This window comes from Bos grunniens, chromosome 9 (genome assembly GCF_055505025.1).
Source record: "Bos grunniens cultivar Pamir isolate PY7600 chromosome 9, Bosgru_T2T1.0, whole genome shotgun sequence".
Classification (NCBI taxonomy): Eukaryota; Metazoa; Chordata; class Mammalia; order Artiodactyla; family Bovidae; genus Bos; species Bos grunniens.
This window is the reverse complement of record NC_141173.1, coordinates 98,095,154-98,112,320: the sequence shown is the minus strand read 5'-3', so window position 1 is coordinate 98,112,320 and position 17,167 is coordinate 98,095,154. Positions and strand designations below refer to the sequence as shown.

At 44.2% G+C, this 17,167-nt stretch overlaps 1 protein-coding gene across 29 annotated transcripts in view; it reads left to right on the top strand.

Annotated features, from left to right (window-relative positions):
* PRKN (parkin RBR E3 ubiquitin protein ligase) overlaps positions 1 to 17,167 on the top strand; it is a 1,227,412-nt gene that overhangs the window by 1,045,574 nt on the left and 164,671 nt on the right. For 2 of the 29 annotated variants that reach the window (XR_015133425.1, XM_086318631.1), the window contains one exon: positions 16,343 to 16,714. The exons of the other annotated variants lie outside the window; for them this stretch is intronic. Coding sequence is in view for 1 of the 2 variants with exons in the window: in XM_086318631.1 (XP_086174757.1) it covers positions 16,343 to 16,465 (123 nt within the window). In the remaining variant the exon portion in view is untranslated. Of the gene's footprint in view, positions 1 to 16,342; positions 16,715 to 17,167 lie in introns of those variants that run through there. 29 annotated transcript variants of the gene reach the window in all.

Below are 17,167 nucleotides of genomic sequence, written 5' to 3'. Positions count from 1 at the left end.
AAAAATCAATATATCCTTCTTTATATTTAAAATAAGTCAGCAATACTTACACAGGAAAGTTCTTTATTTATTGCAAATGAGTGAATTGATTGTCCACTGTGTCTGTGGCATGGCACTGAGCACTCGGCACAGGGAGGCGAGGACAGCACAGTGCTGAGAAGCCGGTTATCTGGCGGGAAGACAAGATGCCCGTGGGAAGTGGCACACCCACACAGCAGTGCAGGTTTGTGCCAAGTAAGGTGCCACAGAAACCCAGAAAAGTCACGGGTTTCTGACCCAGCCCCATGTCACCTTGAACATCTCGCGTTTTAACACGTGTCCCATTGCTTGCCTGTGTGCCTGCTCAGTCGTGTCTGACCCTTTGTGACCCCATGGAGTGTAGCCCGCCAGGCTCCTCTGTCCATGGGATTCTCCAGGCAACTCCAGCGGATCTTCTCGAGTCAGGGATCGAACCTACGTGTCTTGCGTCTCCAGCATTGGCAGGCAGGTTCTTTCCCACTGTGCCAGCTGGGAGGCCCCACTGCCTGCTTCCTTCCCATCTGTTTACCCCTCGTTTTCTGTAGGGCCCTGGTGGGGGAGCAGGGCTGCAGTCTGTTGATTTTTGTGTCCTGAATTAAACAATGCGAGAGGAAGGCTTTGAACTGCTGAGGGTGGGGGGCTTCATCAAGGACCTGAGAGGATGGAGAGATCTTGCCTAATGGAGACCGGGAAGTATTCTAGGCGTAAGGCTCTGACCCGGAGTGGAGGTAGGGAAGGGGCCGGGAGTACTGAGCTGGTGACCAGGAGGCACCAGGGATCACGGTTGTCATGGAGAAGATGCAGAAGGAAAGCGAGGAAAACGCTCGATTGGCCTCAACTGCCATGGTTGCCTTGGGAGAACCGACTGGTTGCCTGTGGTGGACTGTCCTCAGGCTTCCGTCCTCTGATTCCAGTGCCTGGACTCTTCGCTTCGGGTTTGTTTACGTAGCTTAGAGAGGCGTTAGCCCCTCCTCAGTCTGTCGAACACCCTCCTTGTTTAATTCCCTTCATGTCACCAAGTTCATTTTGACGAATAACCCTCCTAAACACCTTGTGAAACGGATATTACCACTTATCTTTTTTTTTTTTTTTTACCCATACAGATTTTTCAGGAATTATTTTAGGGATTCTAATTTTGCAATATTAACTTCATTTGAGGTCGGACTGAGGAAGAACTAGGTCACTCTTTTAATTTAGAGATTATTTAGAACTTGCTTGAATCACAGCCACTTTCTGTGTAATGTTTAATAGGTAATGTGTAATAATAATTGTAATGCAATGTGTGTGCCATAATATTTACTCATCTGTCTTATGCCGTAGCATAGTTTGCTGCCTTTTATCTACAAATAAGTGCTTAATGTTTAATAATCTCTAGTATGAACTATTCTTCTTTGTTTCCTTGCCATCACCATGGTATGCACGTCTGAGAGCATTTCATACTTAGGTCCCTCAAGTGGAAACACTGCCAGCTGGGAATCGTGAAAGATTTTTAACATCTGAGAAATGGAGCGAGTGGCAGGGGGTGGACCGTGCCAGGCCCCCTTTCTACTCAGATATCTCAGCATCTACACACTTAGTGAACAAAAGAAAGTCAGACACATAGCAGGAAGCTTTCCAAGACTCTGGAGCCGGAGAAGAACCTTGACATGAGATGTCAGGCATATTACCATGCAATCATGTCCCTTCTGTAATCCCCATTTGTTTCCATTTAGCAAGAGTGTGTTTTCCTAAACAAATTTATTTTGAAAATACAAAAGTAAGTGAAAAGCTCAAACTCATTTAAAACAATCCTATCCTAGATATTTTAAATGTCTCAGAACTGATTGGTATTAGAGTATTGGGTATCATGCCCATCTTGGACATCATTTTTCTATTCCCTGAGCAGATTAGGTGTACACACACACACACCACACACACAGACACCACACAGTCACATCCACACCACACACACACACACACACACTCACATCCACACCACACACACACACACCCCACAGTCATATCCACACTGCACACACACAAATATACACCCATGTTTCACAAAGTGGATCCAGAAGTAAATTTCCTAGTTTCATAATGGGAAAGTTATTTGTCCACTTACATGAACCCTGAATCTTTTGAATTCTAACTTTAATGCTATTATTTCCCTAGATGTTTGCACACAACCCAGTGTCTCAAGGCCAGATTTCCTGTAAGTGGAAGCATTTTGCATGTATATTTTTAAAATAGATCTAATCAGAGTGAAAACTTCTAATTAAAACTAGTTTTTGTCTCAGGGAAAGATGTGAAGTGAACTTTGGAAACATTTTTACCAAAATCCCTTCTTTATTAACAGCGTTTGGCAGCTCTTTGACCCCTTAGTTGCATTTTCTGTGTCTCTGGTCACAGAGTCTTCCCTGACACAGGTGTTCTTCCAGAGTCATCTGCCTGGAGCCCTGTGGGCTCATACAGCTGATTTCTCCATCACCACGTGCTTAGAACGCAGGGGTGTGTTTATTTCCTCAGCAACCTGGCTGGGGGCTTGTGGGATACTTTCTAAGGCTAAGGGTGAATGGTATCGCCTGTGGAATTTAGGTTCCACTAAAATAAACAATGTATCAAATAGTGAAGAGCGCTGTGTTCTGTTTGAAGTAATAATATATCCTGCAGGTAGTTGGAAATATGAAATTGAAATCCACCATAATAGGCTCATTGTCAAGGTTTGAGAGTTATCGTTAGAAAGGTAATAATTGAAGCTCTTCAAGAACTGGTCTGCTCTCTGCAGAAGAGTGACTTGGTCCTTTCTCTGCAAAGATGTGAGAAGTCTTGCAGGTCTTATTATAAACCAGCTGAGGCTGCTCCAGCGCCTCCTGGTTTGGTGAGGGGACAGAGAGGTTAAGAAACTGAAAGGAAACTCCAGGTGTGTCCTTCTCAAACCAGGGTATCCGACATGGAGGATAATACAGAGTCATAGGATGAATGAACGTGCAGTTCTCCGGCCCATCTAGGGCAGGCCCGGGTGGAGAATGAGACTTTCATATTGAACTGAATCCATGGATGTTCAAGTTATGTCTCATTTACCACCTCTCTTTGGGGCCATGACCTTGAGATTCTTCAGAGCAGACCTACTCCTCCCAGAGCTGACCTAGTCCTCCCTTTGCTGTCAGGAACATCTCTCAGAAGAACTTGGAGTGCTAATTTAAGTGGTGGCAAGAAACTCACCCACACTGTCAAAATCCAATTAAAAATCTTTGGATAAAGTATCAAGATAGTGTGAAATGAACAATGCATCTTATACAAAATGGTTTTTGCCACTCTTTTATTTTTATTATGTGCTTAATAAGCTTTCACTGCTCTAAGAAACAGGTTAATGTTCCCGTATTATTTTGTTTGTATACCATGTAAATGGAAATGGTCCCAGGAGGAATGACATTATTATCAAATGATCTTTTCCTTCATCATCAAAATGTAAGCAATTAAATCTCTGCTTCCCAAATGTGACAAATGAATTAAAGAATATTTAACTCTTGCAGAGGTTTCTAGCTAGAGGTAAAAATCAGTTGCTGATTTATAAAAATCTGTAATTATTATAAAAATCAGTAGTTTTTATAAATGTGTCTTGACTTAGAAAGTACAATTGATGCTTTGTTTGTCTCCATATAGGACAGCCTTTCAAAGTAACCTCACTTAAACTGAGCCGCCTTAATTTTATAAGTGGAAGTTGGTGGTTTTAGTTGCTCAGTTGTGTCGAACTCTTTGCGACCCCATGGACTGTAGCTCACCAGGTTCCTCCCTCCATAGGATTTTCCAGGCAAGACTACTGGAGCGGGTTGCCATTTCCTTCTCCAGGGGATCTTCCCAACCCAGGAATCAAACCCGCGTCTCCTGCACTGCAGGCAGACTCTTTACTACTGAGCCAGGGAAGCCAGCCTCCTGTCTGTGTGCAGAACTTCACCTACTCATTCAAGGCAAAGAGCCACCTCTCCTTAGGAGATTGTTAGGCCAACTCCTAAGTCAGCCTTTAATTACCATTACCAACAGGAAGTGACTCAGTGTCGAACCTCGGACCTTTCTTGCTGAAGTCTAAATCTATTCGTGTGGCAGCCACTTCCATCCACTGCTCTTGAAGATGACCTGACCTAAAGACACCGGCGTTCTGGTGTGGACCGGAGTCAGCTGTGTTTACGTGTGACCCCGTGTGCACTTGACCCCAGACCCACGTGGGGCCTCTGTTGAGAGAAGTCCTGGTGCTGTGGGCCCCAGGGTCTGTCCCCACTGGGAGTTCTGGGGACGTCCTGCTCATTTCTCATTAACTCTGGGGCGCTGCTGGAAACTCCTGGGGGCTCCAGGAATGCTTCCCTCTCTGGAGGGTTGGGGAAACCCCCCACCCTTTCCTGACTAGAATGGAGGAGCGGAGTTCCTGGAGGACCTGAGAGGTCATAAGATATTCCCACAGCCACACACACACTAGCGCTCCAGAGAAGTCTGCTCCTTCACACCTCAAGACACTTTGCCAGTATGTGTAAATAAACATAAAGGGGAAGCTCGAAAACATCAATCAAAATAAAATCTCATCTCAAAATTAAATGCTTCGCTAAGTCACAGATGAAGAACCTTGCCCCTGTGTTGTTGTTCAGTCGCTAAGTCGTGCCTTGACTCTGTGACCCATGGACTGCAGCCCACCAGGCTCCTCTGTCCTCCGTCTCCCAGAGTCAAATTCATGTGACTTTGCTGAGTCACAAGTGAAAACCCTTGATGCTAAGGATTACTGTAATACTTAACATGTATCTTATGCATATGAAGTCTTCCATCCCACAAATGTATGTTAAGCCTTCAGCATGTGCAAAGTACTCTGAGGGATAAAAAGATTTCTAAAGCACTGTCTCAGATTAGGAGAACTTGTTTTAAATTAATTCTAAATCTTTGGGGACTAAATAAGAGAAAAGATACGTTAAGAAGCAGTATTGTGGTAGAGGTGCGGTCTTGCTGGTGGCCTTCCCAGGACCTGAGCCGACCTCACAGCTGAGATATGGCCTTCTATGGGAAAGCCTTCCAACCTCAGGCAAGGGCTCATCAGCCAGTTAGTTCAGTGGAGCAGATGGAAAATGGAATCCAGCTCCCTGGAGGCAGTTTTCCTAAAAACAAAAAAAAAAAGATTGGAGAGCTTGGCCTAACTAGAAATGTTAAGAGTCTAAATGAAAGAGGAAACTCTCATCATGGATGAGAAAGTGGGGTCTAGCTGTTCACCACTCAGAAGCCAATTAGGAGCCCAGGTCAGTGGAAAGGAAAGTTTGCTTTATTTTGGATGCTGGCAGCTGGTGGGGAGAGCAGGTGCCTGTCCAAAGACCAACTGCCCCATCTCACGCCTGACAATCGGGGGAAAGAGCTTTTATAGGCTGGAGGGGGCTACATGCAGAAACAGCATAGTCAGTTCTAACAGTCATCTTGAAATTGGTCATCGGTGATCTGACGAGCACCGTCTTGGTTGTTTTAAGTGCAGTTAATTTCAATTCCAGGGTCAGTTTGTTCCCATTTGTTTGAGGCCAAGTCTCAGAATTGTAGTAGCCAGACTTTATTTTCTTGGGCTCCAAAATCCCTGCAGATAATAACTTTAGCCGTGAGATTAAAAGACACTTGCTCCTTGGAAGAAAAGCTATGACAAATCTAGACAGCATATTAAAAAGTGGAGACATCACTTTGCCGACAAAGGTCCATAGAGTCAAAGCTATGGTTTTCCAGGAGTTGTATATGGATGTTGTGACCCCATGGACTGCAGCACCCCAGGCTTCCCTGTCCATCACCAACTCCCAGAGTCAGACACGACTGAGCAACTGAATTAAACTGATGTATGAATGTGAGAGTTGGACCATAAAGAAAGCTGAGTGCTGAAGAATTGATGCTTTCGAACTATTGTGCGGGTGAAGATTCTTGAGTCCTTAGGATTGCAAGGAGATCAAATCAGTCACTCCTGAAAGAAATCAACCCTGAATATGCTTTGGAAGGACTGATGCTGAAGCTGAAACTCCAATACTTTGGCCACCTGATGTGAAGAGCTGACTCATTGGAAAAGATGGGAAAGATTGAAGGAGAAGGAAGTGACAGAGGATGAGATGGTTAGATGGCATCACCAATTCAATGGACATGAGTTTGAACAAACTCAGGGAGATAGTGAAGGACAGGGAAGTCTGGCATGCTGCAGTCCACGGAGTCACAAAGAGTCAGACATGACTTAGAGATTGAACAGCAACAACATCATGTGTACAGTCTGGTCATCATTAGTTAAATTCTTCCACTTGGTGAGGGTCTCAGTATCTCTAAAACATCTCACAGGATATGGCTCAGAATATTATCTGTAGCCATCGAGGCGGAAGTAAAGGTCCTTGAGTGCATTGCAATTGTTTGGTCCCCTTCAACCATTTTCCTTTGTTTCTTCAATTTCTCACTTCTCTGGTTAAACGTGTTCTTTGTCTAAAGCTTGCCACAGACAAAAGGCAGGCAGGGGACATGGGGGACGCAAACCGTAGGACCCTGTTTTGTTTCGATCACAGTAATAAAAGGGAGCCTGCATTATTCACAGTGTGCTGTGTGACTGGATGTCATCTTGGCCTCCTCAAAGTAAATTTTAAAAGACGCCCCCCAGTGGGCAAACAAGTTACAAAAAGTACCTCCCACCCCACCCCTCAGGCAGACACAGGCCACAGAACTGACCACCCCCAACCCAGACGGCATCTTGCCGCGAATCCCCGTGTGGGCACAGCCACTTCCAGGATGCACGGTCCAGGGAGGCAGATGCCCTCTCTTTCCAAGCCCATCTGGCCCAACCCTTTGCACAGCACACAGACTATACCACTGTACACCAGCCCCTGGCTCCAAGCTCAAGTGTGGTGCCTAATAGATATCTGTGAAACGTGTTTGGGAGAAGGCCATGGCACCCCACTCCAGTAGTCTTGCCTGGAGAATCCCATGGATGGAGGAGCCTGGTAGGCTGCAGTCCATGGGGTCGCTGAGGGTCGGACACAACTGAGCGACTTCACTTTCACTTTTCCTTTCATGCATTAGAGAAGGAAATGGCAACCCACTCCAGTGTTCTTGGCTGGAGAATCCCAGGGACGGGAGCCTGGTGGGCTGCCGTCTATGGGGTCGCACAGAGTCGGACACGACTGAAGTGACTTAGCAGCAGTAGTAGTAAAACGTGTTTGACAGGAAATAGCAAAATTCTGTAAAGCAATTAAAAAATAATTTTAAAATATTAAAAAATAAATTTTAAATTATTAAGAAATAATTTGTTAAAAAGACAAAAAATAATAGTAATAACTATCTGTGAAATGAATGTTTCATAATGTAAAACTACACCAGAGCACCCTGTTATTCCCTTGTAGCAATTACTGCCACAGTGCATTTTATTCAAGGATGTTAGTAGACTTTCCAATGATCAACAGCAGATAAAGAAGAAGAGAGTAATGGGACAGAGCTGAAAACAAAAAGGAGAGGGACAAGGACAGGGAGAAGCATATAGCAACAGGAATGATCTCTTCATAATTTGAATAGTTGAGTTTGTATTTAAGAAAATCTGTGCCCATTTCTTTACAAAGTAAATTAGATAATAAGCATCCAAGCCACGTATGGTACTATAAGCAACTGAAACATATTGAACAAGCGTGTGTGTGTATGTGTGTGTGTGTGTGGTGACCAACTGGAAGCGGGAGCCAGGAGAACCAGTTCACGAGAGCCAGTTATGCACATCTTTTTCTAACTCTGTGTTCATTAACTTCATGCCACTAACTTGAAATAGACCATGGTGAGGGAATATTACAGGGCTGGATTTTTTTCAGAAGGGCTGGGGAGAAGCTGTTTACTAGCACACCACTCTGTGTGTGTGATCTGTTCAGTTATATTTTAGTACAAGGGTCTTTAGAACTTACACAAGACAAGGTTGTAAATAGAGACAGCTTTGGGTAACAGGCAACTTAAACTGATCTTTAGTTAACCTTCTGTGTGGTCCATGTTGTATATTTTGGCCACCAGTGTTATTAGATTAAAAATTTTGGTACATATATTAAAATCATCATCTAGGATATCATATTGCTTGCTTAGATTAATTATTTTATTAATTTAATCCATTGACTATAGCCAAATCAAAGTATTTGCAATTAGAACATATATTTCCAGGTTAACACAGAAATTTTTCTGATGCAATGCATTCAGTATAATAGGTTAATTAAATAGTATAGCCTTCATAAGTTGCAGATAGAGATACCAAGTCCAGGTAAACATCTTTGCTTCTGCCCATATTTTAATGTTCAGAGTTTAGAAATCGTGGTTAGGCCTCTTATTGCCTCCTGATCATTTATTTTTCTCTTTGTTTTCTGGTTTTATAACAGAGCGTCTCTCAAATTCATTGTCTAGTTGGGACACTGTTATTACAGTATTTCCACACTGTTCCCTTTCAAGAGCATTCCTACGTGAAAGAATTCTTTAGTCTTTATTGCATCTCTGTTTAATCTTTCAGAGACACATTCAGGTAATTTAAATTGCAATGACTGTAAGATGAAAATACATACAAAGTTTTGAAGAATGGAAGCAATTAGTGAGGTTCACGGGGCTGGAATTCATGAAGAAGCCTTCCCCCATTGATTTTACCTGGTGGTGCCATCCTTGGTTTTATTGTCTATGAAGATCGTTCGAGTGGTCGAGGAGGCACACTTCGCTGGAGACACCAGCACACTAGCCCTTGACGATTCTTTTATAAATCCAGCACAGTTTACATCGCAGTAGATTCATGTTGAGTTATGAAGGCAATAAAGTGTTCCATTCTATATGAAATAGATACAGAGTATTTCAGAAAACAAGGCTCGAGAGGAAGTTTTTTAATACCTTAGACATCCAACTTGCCTGCTCACTTTCAGCATGAAATTAGAGAGGCATTCTAGCAGAAAAATGTAGGCCTGTGTTTGTTAGTTGCTCAGTCATGTCTGACTCTTTGCACTGCTGTGGACTGTACCTTGCCAGGCTCCTCTGTCCATGGGATTTCCCAGGCAAGAATACTAAAGTGGGTTGCCATTTCCTTTCCCCAAATTTAGGCCTAAATCATTGAGCAAAGGCTCAATTTAAGATGAACTTCAATAATAACAATATAACACCAGTGGCAAGCAAAACAGGTAATAATAGTTGATGTTTGCCCAGGGATTCACATTTCACTGAGGCATAGTTCCACCAATACATGGTAAAAAAAAAAAAAAAAGTAACAAAGATACTATAAACTAAATAACATCTAAGTTTTATTAGATACAGGAGACATGGACTGTGCTACCAGAGCCACTCAGGATGACTGAAGTGACTTGTTTATGAATCCATTCATTGAATATTATAATGAAAGATGTTTAGCCTTTTCAGTTGCTGAACAATGTCAAGTTCTTGTTCCCTCAGAGTCTGAGATTTTTAATGACCAAGCCACGCAAAGCCTCCCGATGGGGAGTTCCAAGCAGGGGTGTGTGTCATTACTCAATCAGGGCACTTCATGTTGAATCCTCGAACATTATGGCCCACACCACCATCCACTGATCATGAGCTGGTGATAGAAGTACCTGTCCTTAGCTACGCAGCACATTGTGAAAGCAAGTTCTTACCAGATAATAGAACCTTAGATTCTTCTGCCCACGTTCAGTCAAAACTCAAGTTGTCAAAAATAATATTTGTATTACTTTTCTTTTTCTTCCTTTTTTTTTGTTGAAGTATTGTTGATTTCCAGTGTTGTGTTAGTTTCACACGAAACTACTCAGTTTCAGCGAAATGACTCAGTTTTATAACTATATATATGTATTCTTTTTTCAGATTCTTTTCCTCTGTAGGTTGTTACAAGATGTTGAGTGTCCCATGCTATATAGTAGGTGCCTGTAGATTACCTGTTTTATGTATAGTGATGTGTCTTTGTTAACCCAAACTCTTAGTTTATCCCTCCCTCACCCCCTTCCCCCTTTGGCAACTGTAAGTTTGTTTTCTGAGTCTGTTTCTGTTTTGTAGATAAGTTCATTTGTATCGTTTTGTTAGACTCCACGTATAAGTGATACCACGTGATATTTGTCTTCCTCTGTCTGACTTACTTCAGACAGAGACCTAGATAATCTCTAGGTCCATCTGTGTTGGGGCAAGTGGCATTATTTCCATTTTTTAATGGCTGAGTAGTCTTCCATTGTGTGTATATGTATATACCGTATCTTCTTTATCCATTCATCTGTTGATAGACATTTAGGTTGCCTTCATGTCTTGGCCATTGTAAATAATACTGCTTTGAACACTAGGGTGTGTGTATCTTTTCAGATTAGTTTTCATTTCTTCTAGGCTATCTGCCCAGGTTTTTCTGGATCATATGGTAGCATATGTTTTTAGCATAGGGGCTGCACCAATTTACTTTCCTACCAACAGTATAGGAGGGTTCCTTTTTCTCCACACCCTCTCCAACATTTATTATTTATAGACTTTTTGATGATGGCCATTCTGATTGGTTTGTAGTAATACCTTATTGTGGTTTTGGTTTTAATTTCCCTAATAATTAGCAATGTTGAGCATCATTCCATGTGCCTGTTGACCATCTGTATGTCTTTTTTTTTTTTTTTTTTTTTTGAAAATTGTCTATTTAGGCCTTCTCCCCTTGTATTTGGGCTTCCGTCGTGGCTCAGACAGTAAAGTATCTGCCTGCAATGCAGGAGACCTGGGTTCGACCCCTGGGTCAAGAAGATCCCCAGGAGAAGGAAATGGCAACCCACTCCAGTACTCTTGCCTGGAAAATCCCATGGACAGAGAAGCCTGGTAGGCTGCAGTCTGTGGGGTCGCAAAGAGTCAGACACGACTGAGCGACTTCACTTTCCTTTCCCGTTGTGTTAGTTTTCTATTGCTGCTGTAACACAAATTATCACAAGCTTGGTGGCTTGAAACAACATCAACTCAGTTCAGTTCAGTCCAGTCGCTCAGTCGTGTCCTACTCTCTGTGACCCCATGGACTGCAGCATGCCAGGCCTCCCTGTCCATCACCAATTTCCGGAGTTTACTCAAATTCATGTCCTTTCAGTCGGTGATGCCATCCAACCATCTCATCCTCTGTTGTCTCCTTCTCCTCCATAGATTTATTGTTTTTTATATGTAGAGGTCATTAATCTGATATCAGCTTCAAGGGGCTAAAATCAAGGTATCAGCAGGGTTGTCTGCCTGTCTGGAGGGTTCAGGGAGACTCTAGTCCCTGCCTTCTCCAGCCTCTAGGGGCACCTGTGTTCCTGAGCCCATGGCCCACCCCTTCCTCCCTCTCCAGGTCAGCAGTGTTGCATCTCCCTTACCTTTCTTTCAAATCACATCTCCATCAAACTACAGGCAGGAAAGTTGTTCTGATTTGGAGGATTTGGGAATTACATGGATCCACCGAGGTAGTCCAGGACAGTCTCGCCATCACAGGATCCTTAACCCTAGTCACATGGTCACATGCCATGTAAGGTTAGCATATTCTCAAGTTCTGGGGATTAGAGCCACAGACAGCTTTTTGAGCAGCTAGTATTCTGCCTCCCATAATATTCATAAAGAATGATGTAAAGAATATCCATCCCTGTAGGCATTTTATCATTTATCCTGAATCAAGCTCCCCAGACAAATTGAAGGGAAGCTGGTGTCATACCCAAAATATTATACTCATTATCTATTGCCACAGTAATTCCGTGTAATAATCAGCTACAGCGCTTCAGTGGCATGCAAAAATAAAAATATAATTTTGCCGCTAAGTCTCTGGTTTGGCTGGGTGGTCCCGCTGACCTTGGCTGGGCCTGCTCAGTGTCCGCAGTCAGTTGGCCAGTCCTGGAGGGGCCTGGCTGGGACAGCAGGTCTGGCTCCCAAACACTTCCACGCAGTTCCTCACTCTCCAGCCAGTCTGGCTCTCAGGGTGGAGGCCGTGCTTTCAGAGCAAGAGCAGAAGTGGGCAAGGTCTCCGAGGCCTGGGCTCAGAAACATGTTTTACCTTTCACCCCATCCTGTCGGCTGAAACCAGTCACAAGGAGTGAGGAGAGAGATGGGAACCCAGAGGTGGTAAGGATGTGGGTCTGTGGAAGTGGGGAGAACAGGATCGTTTTTGCAGTTACTCTGCCTCACAGGCACTTAGCAGCTTGGTGTCAATTTGGGTCACTTTCTGAGACGCTGAGTAGAAATTTATCTCAGATCTTGATGCAGGGACAAACTCTGAGTCCCTGGTGTGGTCATGGACACAGGACGATCACACTTCATGACACGTGACTGACGAAGGACAGGCCAGCTTGGTCCTTGGAAGAGAGAGTCCCTGGTAATATCAATATATGGTGACCTCAGCATAGGACCAGGTACAGAGGTGTATTAACAGATTACTCGACTGAATGGTTTTATCTGATGAACAATGCAAATGTTACAATTCACTGCTTTGCTTTAGCAGCTGGGAGTCTCCATAACAGGGCAACAGTTCTAGGTGCAGACTTTAAATGTGGCTTCATTTGATTATTCTGATTGATTTTTCCATTAGCCTGATTTAACTTTCTGTTTACTGTTATAAGTGTGGGTAATCTAGCCATCTCAAATCCTTCTTCAAGTGAGATAAGCTGGAAATAAAATTTCCAACCTATAAAGCTGGTGAAGAATTAGCTCATCATTGGTGAAGCCCTAAAGCAACAGAGACTGAAATGGGGCCAGTCTCATTGATTCTCTTGGTTTGGTAGCATTGTGCGTGAGAAAAAAAAAAAATGCACAAAATTAACAGCTCAGCCGTTTTGTATCTGTGTGTACTTGGGCAAGTCGCTTAGCTCATGTGAACCCATTTGTAAAATAGCAAGAATAGCAACAACAGCGGGCTTCCCTGGTAGCTCAGCAGGTAAAGAATCTGCCTGCTGATGCAAAAGACACAGGAGATGCGGGTTTGATCCCTGGGTTGGAAAGTTCCCCTGGAGGAGGGCATGGCAACCCAACCCAGTATTCTTGCCCGGAGAATTCCATGGACAGAGGAGCCTGGCGGGATACTATCCGTGGGTCTGCAAAAAACTCAGACATGAAGTGACTGAGTACGCACGCACACACGCATGCCACAACAATAATAATTTTGGCAAAATCGGGTGATGCCAAGGCACAAAGGTTACAGAGGAATGGAAACGCTCTCAGCACACTGCCTGGGACCTTAGAAAACACTTGATCAGTAATCAGCTGGGAGATGGGAAGCCCTCAGACACGGTTCCTTTCTTCCGCCCATCCTGTTAACGTGCCTGTTTGTGTCCCGGGCGTGCGGAGGACAAACGTAGCTGCTGCAGACTCCAAGGCACCAAAGGTGGCAGGCTTCAGTCTGTGATCAGTGGTGTAGCTTCCCTTTCACTTGCCGTTTCTCATAGAAGAGAACACTTCCAAGTGATCCGATTTCCTAAACAGGAATTTGATGGAGGAAATAACTCATCAGCGTGGGCTGAAAATGCCCACGTGCCTTGGATTCCCAGTCAGAAGGCTGTGGAATGGGGTATATCTTCTGCTGTATGTATAAACAAGGATGACACAGTCGCCTACGATTTCAGGCCTCCAAATGTGAATTTCTGAGCCCAGAGGGTGTCCAGAAGGGAGTGCCTTCCAGCCAGAAGCTGTCGGCTTCCGTCTGAAAAAAAAAAAAAAAAACAAGAAGCAGGGTGCTGGCCCCCGATAGCTGAGACACGTATGAAAGGAATGACTTCAGTGAGCCCAGATGCTCGCATCACAGGAGAGCCCTAAATTCCTCAGTTTGAGATATCTGGTTTTCCTTAACTGGCAATCATCTTTGATGTTCAGACTATCCGCCCCTTTTGTGGCAAACTTCTACATACCCTGACTCCCCCACCTCCCTCCTGGGAGCAGTTTCTCAGGGCTCTCTGAGATGCTGCCTCCCTAGCTTGAAGTACTAAAAGTTCCCACCGAACAAAACAGCTCTCAGCTTTCAGGTTATGGCTGATGTTTTTTAAGTTGATAAGGCCAAGACAAGAGTCTTGCCTCATCTGCTTTCTGCCTGTGTCATCATCTCATCAGCCTGCCCTGAGCAGGCCGAGACTCCCTTGACAACGATTATTTAACCTGATTTCCTTCTTGGAAAGGAATTGGAATCAGGAGTTGGAATCAGGAAGAGAAGAATGGGATTCTGGGGATGACCGACCCTCCTAATGGACCAGCCCTGCAAAGGCAGCTACCAGCTGAGCCTTGCATTTCTCTGTGTCTGAACCTGGGGGGCTGCGTCCTCCCCCCGCCCCCCGCCCATCTCACACAAAAGCACCCCCACAGGCACACGAGACTGTAGTAAACGGACGGTTGTTATGAATCTGAAGTCTCATTTTCACATTCAGCGATTGAAATACCATTTGCTTGGGCGGAGTGGAGGTAGAAACAAGCTAAAACAAACATATTTGATATTTTGAAATGTGTTTAAAAAAAAAACAGCCACCCGGGCTTCAGAATTTCCCATCAGCCTCCTGTGATCCCACCCATCGGAGAACTGTGGGTACCGCAGCCAACTGCACCCTGACGGCTCTGTCCTTCCGCACCTCCTTATCTGAGGGGAAAGCAGGTGAAGGTCCCAACAGGGACACATGCTCTGCACTGATAATAAGCAAAGTGTCGTTCTTAAAAAATTTAGTCTCTTCAAAAAGTCCTCTGAAGGGGTGTTTTTTCTCCTCCACAGAGTGGACCCTGCTTCACTGAGTATTCAGTAAACACAACATTCTGTGCAAACAGTTTGGTTCTGAAGGTCATAATCCTTCTGGAACTCAAAACCTTCAACTTAGCCTAATTTTGGTTCTAACCACTGTTGAGTCGAAGATAGTTTTGAAATATCTTCCTGTTGGCACACAGAACAGTTCTTTTTGTTTTTTCTTGTTGTTGTTCAGTCACTCAGTCACGTCTGACTCTTTGCGACCCCGTGGACTGCAGCACACCAGGCTCCCCTGTCCTTCACCATCTCCTGGAGTTTGTTCAAACTCATGACCACTGAGTCAGTGATGCTGTCTAACCATCTCATCCTCTGTCAGCCCCTTCTCCTCCTGCCTTCAGTCTTTCCCAGCACCAGGCTCTTTTCTAATGAGTCAGTTCTTCTCATCAGGTGGCCAGAGTATTGGAGCTTCAGCTTCAGCATCAGTCCTTCCAATGAATATTCAAGGTTGATTTCCTTTAGGAGTGACTGGTTTGATCTCCTTGCAGTCTTTTTGGGGACAATTAGGTTCTGATCACGTCTGAGCACAATGAATGGAGCCTCAATTACGGGCTAGACATTTTGGTAGGTGCTGGAAACACAGGACCAGACCACCCTACCTGCCCTCAGACGATCTACCAGATAAGTCAGACCAGACTACCAGAACAGACTGCCTGCCCTCAGACGATCTACCAGGCTGCCTACCCTCTGATGATCTACCAGATAAGTCAGACCAGATTACCAGAACAGACTGCCTGCCCTCAGACGATCTACCAGGCTGCCTACCCTCTGACGATCTACCAGATAAGTCAGACCAGACTACCAGAACAGACTGCCTACCCTCAGATGATCTACCAGATAACTCAGACCAGACTACCAGAACAGACTGCCTGCCCTCAGACGATCTACCAGGCTGCCTACCCTCGGACGATCTATCAGATAACTCAGACCAGACCACCAGAACAGACTGCCTGCCCTCAGACGATCTACCAGGCTGCCTACCCTCTGACGATCTACCAGATAAGTCAGACCAGACTGCCTGCCCTCAGACGATCTACCAGGCTGCCTACCCTCTGACGATCTACCAGATAACTCAGACCAGACTACCAGAACAGACTGCCTACCCTCAGATGATCTGCCAGATAAGTCAGACCAGACTACCAGAACAGACTGCCTGCCCTCAGATGATCTACCAGGCTGCCTGCCCTCGGACGATCTACCAGACAAGTCAGACCAGGCTACCAGAACAGACTTCTGCAGGTGCTGGGATTCAGCTCTGCCTAGAAAGCTGTGTTATTATTGTCTTGCCTTTTTACTAAGATGGGCAATAATAGGAGTAAGTAAAGAGTCATTTACATTAAAGATATTTGATTTTAAAATAATGAAAACTTGCACAACAGGTTTTTTTTCCCCAAATTTTCCAAAGTGATACTGGAAGTCTTCCTTCCGGACCTCAGTTTTCTATGAGGGTCCACTCTGCTCCCAGGCCCTGTGCATGTGGAGTGATTTTTCTCAGATGGTATTTTGGAGCAGACTGAGGTCTGTCTATGTACAGAGGTCTGCAAGGACGAGGAGAGGGAGGGGAGCAGCCCCCTTTAAAATAAATATTTTAATCCTTATTAATTTTTGATACCACGTTGCCTTGTTGACACACAGAACTCAGAAAGGCCTTTTCCACTGAACAGTACATGTCAGCCACCGGGACATTTACACCATAATGCTCATGACCTCATGACCTGCCGCACAGCTCATTCTATGGTGAAGCAGTCATGGCAATGACCGACTGAGTCGTCACATGATGTGCTAATACAGAATGACACGGTGGAAAGCATTGCAATGTACGTGACTCTCCATTCTCTGTGAATGAACTCAAGTTGAATCTACCGTGTCATTTTCTCTGTCTCTATTGAGATGTTCTGTCAAGGAGACGTATTTTTATTTTCGTTATATGTCCATATATTTTTTCAATTTATGTATGAATCTGTCTCAATATCATTAGTAAAATAAATGATACTGACCCACTATAAACTGGTGTGTCAATCGGTTCAGTTCAGTCGCTCAGTCGTGTCTGACTCTTTGTGACCCCATGGACTGCAGCACGCCAGGCCTCCCTGTCCATCACCAACTCCTGGAGCTTGCTCAAACTCGTGTCCATCGAGTAGTCAGTAATGGCTATTGCTAAAAGAATTCATAAAAATCTCATTATATCCAGATTTTGAAAACTGTTCATGAAACTGGTTTATTATGCAAATTGTGTTAAAAATATAATCTTAGCATATTAATAGTGGGATTTAGCCATATTATAGAGAAAATAGAAACTATTATTAAAGCATGTACCTATACATAACGTGTTTAAAGTTGAAAACAGAAAAGTATTTTTTCTTAACATGCCAATTGAAAGGACTTCCATTCGTGTTTGTCTTGCACAGGGCTGAGGTCAGCACGGCCATTAGAAAATGAAGTTACTCTAGCTTCAAAATG